A 9,227-nucleotide genomic window follows, 5' to 3' on the forward strand; every position below is an offset into this window, starting at 1 on the left:
TTAAACATGCCTCTTTCAATTTTTCAAAAACCTTAAAATCACTTCTACAATAATAAAGTTTTGACTAATTAGTTAGAGGTTACAAATAGTAAAATAACTAAAAAGCAAATAGATGTACGGTGTAAAGTTTGTTATTTATGTTATTTTTTATATTAAAAACAAAATAATGTTCAAAAAACTTTTCACTTTTTTTCAATTATTACCAAAAACTCAACTTCAGTCCCAGTCTTAAGACGCTTAACATCATTATCATTTCGGATAAGTACGTTTGGTAGTTTGGTAATTAATAAAGATGCGCTATCTTGTATAACAAATTCCTGTTTTAAAGCATTTATGAGTTTTTCCAATGTCAAATCTGACAACAAAAATTCTATTTCAACAAAGTATAAGTCTCCAACTTGGCGTACTTTTATAATAACGTATGGGTCTTCTTGTTCATGATATTCAATAAGTTTTTTTAAAATTTTCCGATCAGCGTCAGCCCGAGTTGTCATAAATGTTATAATACTAGAATTTATTTTTTCCAACAGTACTTCACTTCTGGATTGGATTTTTTTGGGTTTTTTAAAGCAAAAACTCTTTTTTTTATTTAAAAAATCTTTAGATTTAAAGACTGATTGATTAACTTTGATTGGTTTAGCGCTTAATTGATTAAATCCAATTGATTTAGTTTTTAATATATTATCTTCAATTTGCTTAGAGCTTGATTGATTTTCTTCGATTTGCTTAGAGCTTGATTGATTATCTTCGATTAACTTAGAGCTTGATTGATCTTCGATTAACTTAAAGCTCGATTGATTAACTTTAAAATCATTATATGTTGAGTTTACTGAATTATAAATACAATTATTAAAGTTATTAACTTCAGGTGTTTTGACTTTATTTAAAACAAGTGCATCTGAATGTTCAGACAAACCATTTATGTCGGATAAACTTTTTGAAAAATGCGGTAACCTAGGTAACCTAGTCGATTTATCCTTTAGAACTTTATTCATTTCTTCGAAGCATGGCGGTTTTTTGAAACGAGCAGTGCCGCTTGTATTTCGTTTGTTAAGATAGCTTCGATATGCACTTGTTAATGTATGAATTCTTGTTTTGCACATCTCTTCATCTCTGTCTTCATATCCACAAGCTTTCAAATAAAGAAAAATCTCCTGCCAAATTTTTTTCTTTCTAAAAAAATATATATGACAATATATATATATATATATATATATATATATATATATATATATATATATATATATATATATATATATATATATATATATATATATATTGCAGTAGTTATTAAGATGAGCACCACTGAAGAGCATCTAACTAGGAAGTTCAGGCCTCCTTCCTTACTAACCACTGCACCATGGCTGCAATATTATTACGCATAATATATATATTTATACAGTACGCAAAATATACATAATGTAAATAATGAATATTGTACGCGTAATAATATATTATACGCATAGTTGTGACACGGATCGATTAAGTGAAGCTGGCCCGGAAACCTGATGATCTTGGCATTGTTCAAATTAAATCTTTTCCTTAAAAAAAAATAATATTTAAAAGATTGTTTTTTAAAAACTCGCCACGGCACTGGAAGCTTTAGCCTGTTCAAACTGATGCTAGAACACATTTTAATTAAGGTATTTTAAACGCACATTATATTTTTAGTGTAAAAAGCTGAATAAAACAACAATAAAAAGTACGTCGAGGTACAACAATAAAGCAGTACATAATTAGAAATATCGCGTTGATTTAAACAATATTTAAACGCTAACAATCGTTAGTGAATCGATTTTGAAAAATGTCAATAAACGGTTATCTAATTTAATTCGAAAATTAAAATTTAATTTAAAAATTTATAAAGAAAGAAACTAAATGAAAAGAAAAAAAGGAGAAAAATAGAAAAATAAAAATAAAGGAAATTATTTTAAAGAACAAAAAAGATTAGTTAAAAATATAGTAAAATAAGACAAATATTGAAAGTTATAAACAAACGAAAAGATTAAAGAAAAAATAAAACAAGAGAATGAATAAAAGAATAAAACGAAAAAATAGATTTATTAAAACAAAAACAAAAGCAAAACAAACAAAAAAATGTTTCGAAAAATGTTCGAAATAATAACAAAAAAAACTTTTTATTATTTTTCTACGCCTTTTTTTTAGCTAAAAATAACAAAAGATCATTATTATTATTAGTTTTTTTTTGTAGAAGTTTTTGTGTTTTACCTTTTTCGTTTGCTTAAAGTTTTTTATTATTTGTGCTGTTGTTGCTAATTATTTTTATTGTTTGTTTTTTACTAATTTATATATATATATATATATATATATATATATATATATATATATATATATATATATATATATATATATATATATACACACACAATAATATATATATATACATATATATATATATATATATATATATATATATATATATATATATATATATATATATATATATATATATATATATATATATATATATATATATATATATACACACACAATAATATATATATATATATATATATATATATATATATATATATATATATATATATATATATATATATATAGTCGTTTTATTTCATTTATTATAGCTTAATTGTTAATTTTTTTCTTTCTTTTTTAATAATTAAATTTACGCATGCTTTTATTATTACTGATGATTTTTTTTTTTGTTTATTTTATTTAGGTGTCACTCATATAGTTAAAAACTAGTCATTCGACTAGTCATGACACCTAATCTAATTTTGTAACATTATAAAAAAAAATTTAATTTAAAATTTATGGTTGAATAAATGGATAAAATAATAATAATAATAATAAATAAAATAATTGTTTTTTTGAAATGCTGTTTTTGACCCCCGTCCGTAGCAATATTATTTTATTTACTTACAAAAATTACGTAACGCAACTTTTGATTAAAATAAACTAAATCTTGCGTAGTTAATTTTTAAAATAAGTTGATGTTTTTTGGTTATGGTTTTTCATTCTTTGAAAAGTTGCGTACGTAATTGATGATTTTTAACTCTTCCACAAACAATGGCTTTTTAAAAACATTTAAACGACGCAAAAATAACTTTGCTGGGAGTAAAGTTGTAAAGAACGCACTTTTAACTTATTTGATTTTTTTAAACAGCAAATAAATACAAAGTAATAGAATGAAAATCCTCAAAGAAACCTAATTCGAGTGTCTTTAACTAACAATTAAAATAAATTTTTTTTTTTAATAAAATTTTTTTAGAAAGCTAAAAAACGATTTTTTCTAAATGTATAAATAACCTGTTATTTTTTAGATATGCGTCGCTCGCGTCACAATAATCTTATGATAAATAAGTTTATGTTTATCATAATTATTATTGAAAAAATGTATTACTTTTTATATAATGTTTAATTATATTTACTATGAATTATTTGCCATAATTTGCGCTTAGTATTATTAATTATTTGCTTATTTACTTCAAATTTGCAACTTTTGAAATCTTTTTAAAAGTTATTTGAGAACCAAGTTCAAAAAAAAAAAAAAAAATAAATAAACAAACCTTGTGCAAGACTTTAACTTTTCTTGAATGTTATCCTCAGACCATTTACTTATCAGTATTTTTGTTTCCTCATCATCCCAATGTCTTGATCTTTTTCTACATTGGGCTTTTTCGTCAGCTTTAACTTTTACTTCTGCCATTAAAATTATTTGAATGCTCAATAAAACATTAATAAAACGATCTTTCAACTTTGTTTTGCTTAAACAGTTTTGTGTATTCCGCGTTTTAATTAAAACTAACGTTAAAAATCTCTGTTAAATGATTCGTTTTGAAACAACTTCGCGACGATGTTTTATTTAAACAGCTTTTTTATATTCAACGGTTTATTTAAAACATGGTGGGAATAATAAAACATTAAGCGCGTTAAAAGTTGAAGCGTGCTTTATTGTCATTAGAAACGGGGGTTGTATAGCCTGCGTTAAGAAAGCATTTGTTAAGCTCTTTCGAAGTTTGCTATGAGCATTATCTATCCGTTTTATTATTAATGCGTAGAGTAATTAACGATGTTTTCTTTTTGCTGCGATTATTTATTTATTAAATAAAAAATATTTTATAGTCAAAAGATTTGATTTAAAAAGTTACGAATAAACTTTTTAAAAACATTTTTATCTAGTCCCCGTAGAAAATTTTATTTGGTGTTTTAGAAATGGCATTTTTAGGCATTATGTAAACCAACCTTAGGTATGTTAACGCTTATGTCAAATGATAATGATTTGCAAAAAATTGCGGTGATTAGAGTGTGAAACAAAAATACCCCAAAATGTTTATATCACCACCCAGTGATAATATAAACATTTTACAAATGGGCCCCCTAAATTCGCTGGGCCCTACCCAATGGGGAGTGGGTGTTAGGTAGCCTAGCCACGGCTCTGTTACCAATAGCAACTGTGAAGGCGTTTATCATACTATTATATAATTCCACATATATAATAGCATTTCATCAACATATTGCTTGAGCAAAGTGACATTAAACTTTATTTTTAAAACAACACCATTTTGGCTAACTAACATGCACAGATTGTTTTTAGAAATTGAATGCACTGTGTATGTAACTTTCATTTAAATGGACCAAGCTATTTAAATGTAAAGTTTCCTCTTTTTCTATCCATTCTTTTTTGATTTTTTAAAAGCAATTTATGACCAATCAAAAGAGATACTTAATGATGTTTGTTGTAATCTTTGCGCTATTTATCTTGAGCAGTTTTAATATTCTCGTATGCACTTTTGAAAACATATTCTCTTAAAGAAACAAAAGAAACAAGAGCTGCATCAAAAGTTTCTCTATCAGAAGGTTTTAAGTCATGTTATTTGATATCAATTTATTTAATATCTACAATTAAAATTGGTTGTTTAATAGAAAAAATGGTAAATATTGTGTCAAAATGTGTTTACTAACACGATGTGCAAATAATATTCCTTCAATAATATAAGGGCATTCAGCAGCTGTTTTATCAAGAACTTTAACTAATGCTTTATTTATAGCTCTATTTTGACGTTCACATAGATCGAGGACAATAAGCAGAAGTTACCACAAGTTACCAGAAGTTACCAAATGTTCAGTTCTTGTCACTTAATGTAGTTTTCTACTAACTTCATTCACAAACTCTATTCCTTGAATGTTAATTTGAATTTTAATGCACCCATCTTGACAGATTACTTCATATAGGAAGATATACCTAAGAAGAGTGCAATCGAATCAGCAGTTTTATTTTTGAGAGGCTTTGCTTCCGACCATTTTTAAAAATAACCGATACAGATAACTAATAGTTTAAAACCATCAACTGGTAAGTTACAAATACCAATGCCACAAATAATACCACAAATACCAATTTGTTCCACAGTTTTAAAAATTAAGTTGTTCCCAGTATTTTGATTTACTAAAAATTATTTAATATATATATATATATATATATATATATATATATATATATATATATATATATATATATATATATATATATATATATATATATATATATATATATATATAATAAATACAGTAATAAGTTATTACTGTATTTGTGCTAATTTTCGATATCAAGTAAACTATAAACAAAATTATAAAAATGTAAACCTATCGTCATTAGAAAATGTCGAAATACGTTCTAAAAAAGTACAGGAATAGTTATTCTCGTTGCGAGTACTTATTTACTAACCGGAGCACTTATTTACTAGCCTAAAATGACTGGAGCAATATATGAAGCACAACGCAGTAAAAGAAACCAAGTTTTAACAACTAAGTCTTAGTTATTATCAGATCTGAATAGAGAAAATAAAAATCTACAAAACAAAAAAAATCATCTTGATATCTTCATAAATGGCAGAATTTATGAAGATGAAATGAAAGAAAGAAATGGCGGAATTATAGAGCTTTTAGCAAGCTTTTGGATAAGACATTTTGGAATATGTTTCTAAGAAAGGTCGTTCTTCAGTCAGCGGCGTAAAATATTTATAGGCTTGTTTCGGATGTGTCAGAAATACGCCTTTTATATTTTACTATATTATGTACTTTTACATATACTATATTATATACTAACCCTAACCCTTACCCTTATCCGTCTTGCCACAAATACTACGCAATATATTGTTACATATACTATATTATATATTAACCCTAACCCTTACCCCGTCTTGTCACAAATACGTCTGAACTTGGGTCGACACATCTCTAAAAAGTATGTCTGATGCGACGTACTCTTCCACAGATAAAAAAATTAAAAATCATATCAGAATCTGGATTAAGATTTAGGGTTAATTTTCAAATTAGAATAATGGGAGAGGGGGGTCTTAGCCCTTATAAGCATTTTAGAAAAAGTAACACCGGGTAAAACCGCACACCATATCATTCCGAATACTGATCGAAATTATCAAATAAAAACTAAACAGATATGGCTATGAAAAAAATAAAAATAGATTCAAATACAGAACCATCTCCTCTATTTGAACTGATAAAATTATATGCCGATTCAACACTATTTTTTTCTTTTTTTATACAACTTTGATAAAACCGCACACTCGAATAATTACTTTGTTTAGTTTTTCGCAAATGACTAAGCGCCTATATTTATCTAATTAACTTAGTGTTAATTCCGGCTTAATTAAAAATGAACTAAAATGTTAATTGTTAATATAATTATCTCTTACTCATTAAAAACCAATTATTATATTATTTCTCAATATAATCATCACTTACTCAAATCAATTTAACTCACTTTAACATGTCAACTAAAAAAAAAAGCATACAAGAAAGACGATATACTAGCCACATTAACTGATATGAAAGAAAGTAAAATATCATTGAGAAAAGCTGCATTCAAACATGGCGTTCCAGTTAACGCTCAAAGATTGCAAAAATTATAACAACATAGGCTTCCATGGCTCAGGTACAACAACGGTACTGTCAAATGAAACAGAAAGATTTATGGTGCATGTGTTCTCGAAATGAAATCCTAGAATTTGTATGTGGCTACCTTAAACGCAAAGATCAATTGCACTTTTTCAAAAATGGCAAATCTGGTAAAGACTTTATGCCGTTATGATTAGATGGTCATAAGAAATTTCAACAAGAAAATCGGATAACTGAGCATTTAAAAGAGCCACTTCTTGTACGCCAAAAATAATTGATCGTTATTTTGAATGCGTCGCCAAGCAATATCAACAGACTGGTATAACTTCTGGGTCGCATATTTGAAATTGTGATGAAACAGGGAGATCAAGGCAAAGTAACCGTGGTGGGTCAAAAAGGGACAAAAAGTGCATTTAACTTACTGGCAACAATTGCTGCAACGCTGATGGGCATTTCGCATCACCATTTGTGATATAGGAAAGCCAAAAGAAACTTCCGTCCTGACTGGGCAAGAGGTGGTTCAATTGGCACCAAATAATTAATTTCAAAATCAGGTTGGATGGAGCACGATACGTTTATTGAATGGCTGAAGAAAGTATTTATACCCGAAACTGAGCAAATTGGTGGTATTCATTTCAAACAAGCATGGAAAGAAATTTTAATAAAGACTCAAAATGTAAGAATTTAAACAAAATTTTCCACCGTTGCTCAAACTGCTGTACGAGAGTGGTAAATGTTTTACACGCTTGTATGCAATCCCTGAAGAAGTTTTTTCAAGCCAGAAATCAATCGCATGTAAAGAAATGCAAGCAGTGCAATATGTCAAAAATTGGCGGAAAATGTATTACCAAAGAAAATGTGATCAAGTTCCTTAAACAAATAGATGAAGAAAAAGCAACAAAGGAAGCCATGAAAGTTGCTAAACTTAACGCAAAGTGTAGACTCTCTATGCCTGAGTACTCAAACAGTACTCAAAGTACTCAAATGCCTGAGCAGCCTCAGCAAAACAATAATGAAAAACAACTACCAGCAGCCAAACGAATAAAAGTTGAAAAAATGTAAAAAGTGTAGAATACAGTTACACACAGAAATGTTGCAATGCGAGAATTCGATGTGTCGGGAACGGTTGTGCAAAGAAACATGTTTACCAAAGAAATGTGTAGTTGGAAATAAATTTTTTTGTTGCAAAAAACGTAAAAACTTAAATATAAGTTGTGTAAAAAAATAATAAAAAAAAAGTTAAAATTTAAAAAATTCAATGTTTTCTCAAGTGTGCGGTTTTATCAGAATGTCTCCTAAAACCGCACAACTTTTTCTTCTTTACATTTAATATTTTCGATAATTTTTTTAATATTATTTTAACATATATTTTGTTGTCTTATGTAGGTTTTTATTACCTATTTAATAAAAAAAGTGAAAAAAAAAAAAAGTTATTTAATCTTTATTGATAAGTGTGCCTCTAATTGTTCTATAAAAAAAAGAAATAATTTATAAAATCGGAAAAAAAAATGATGATTTACAAATAAGACAAAGTAAAAATTGAGCTGAGGTATTGAGACTAAAGAAGGCCTGAGACTAAAGAAGCTCTAAGGCTCCCCCCCTCCTTTCAATTTTACTTATTTGCCCCAATTATGACTTTCAGCACTTCTTTGTTTGGATTTAAAAACTTTTTTCTATTGCTACAAGACAAATACCCTTGAATGAAAAAGGTTTCAATTGAGTCACGTGACAATTGAGTGACACGACATAAAACCTGGCGGTCTCGTTGGCCACCCGTGTCCCAGAGTGTAGAGTAAGCGTTTTAACAAAATTACTAAGCAGAAAGATGCGAATAGCATATATTTCAAAGGGACAAAAAATGTTTGCTTAAAATGCAAACAACCGTTTTAAATTTTGATCAATTAGTTATTTATCAGAATATATATTTTTTATTATATATCTCAATTTCTTATTATATATCTCAAAGCACTGTTCTAATAGACAAAAATAAAATTTTAAAGTTTTAACACTTGGAACTTTTCATGTGAACTAAATGCTCTAAATTCATTCTTTAAAAATAGTTTATTAAAAAACATATCAACCGTGTGTTTAAAAATCTTCATATTTATTAACTTTGTTGTCACTCTGCTTAACTAAGCATCAGGGATTGCAGACAAATATGCATTAAGAATGTCTTTTTAATGAATATTTGTCCACAATCCCATGATACAAAGTTAAGCAGAGTGACAGCAATGTTATAAGCTTAGTAAAAGTAAAAATGAAATTTTTCTATTATTAATTATCTGTTTAAATATCTTAGTTAAAAGTCAACACACCGGTATATTTTCTGG

The 9,227-nt window shown here is 27.2% G+C and overlaps 1 protein-coding gene across 1 annotated transcript; it reads right to left on the reverse strand.

The window, feature by feature from the left end:
• Nucleotides 1–3,896, reverse strand: LOC100204154 (serine protease HtrA-like). The gene is made up of 2 exons (XM_065800924.1): nucleotides 3,552–3,896; nucleotides 1–1,173 (listed from the first exon to the last, which is right to left on the reverse strand). The coding sequence occupies exons 1-2, from the start codon at nucleotides 3,689–3,691 to the stop codon at nucleotides 183–185; spliced, it is 1,131 nt and encodes a 376-aa protein (XP_065656996.1). The 5' UTR covers nucleotides 3,692–3,896; the 3' UTR covers nucleotides 1–182.
• Nucleotides 3,897–9,227: the final 5,331 nt, after the last annotated feature.

The sequence above is a fragment of the Hydra vulgaris genome, chromosome 07 (assembly GCF_038396675.1).
Source record: "Hydra vulgaris chromosome 07, alternate assembly HydraT2T_AEP".
Lineage (NCBI taxonomy): Eukaryota > Metazoa > Cnidaria > Hydrozoa > Anthoathecata > Hydridae > Hydra > Hydra vulgaris.

Excerpts from the sequence above, each read along its gene's own strand:
- LOC100204154 (XM_065800924.1), bottom strand. The coding sequence starts at position 3,691 with ATGGCAGAAGTAAAAGTTAAAGCTGACGAAAAAGCCCAATGTAGAAAA. Across the intron at positions 1,174-3,551 it reads AAGTTAAAGTCTTGCACAAG|AAAGAAAAAAATTTGGCAGG; the intron begins GTTTGTTTATTT and ends ATATTTTTTTAG.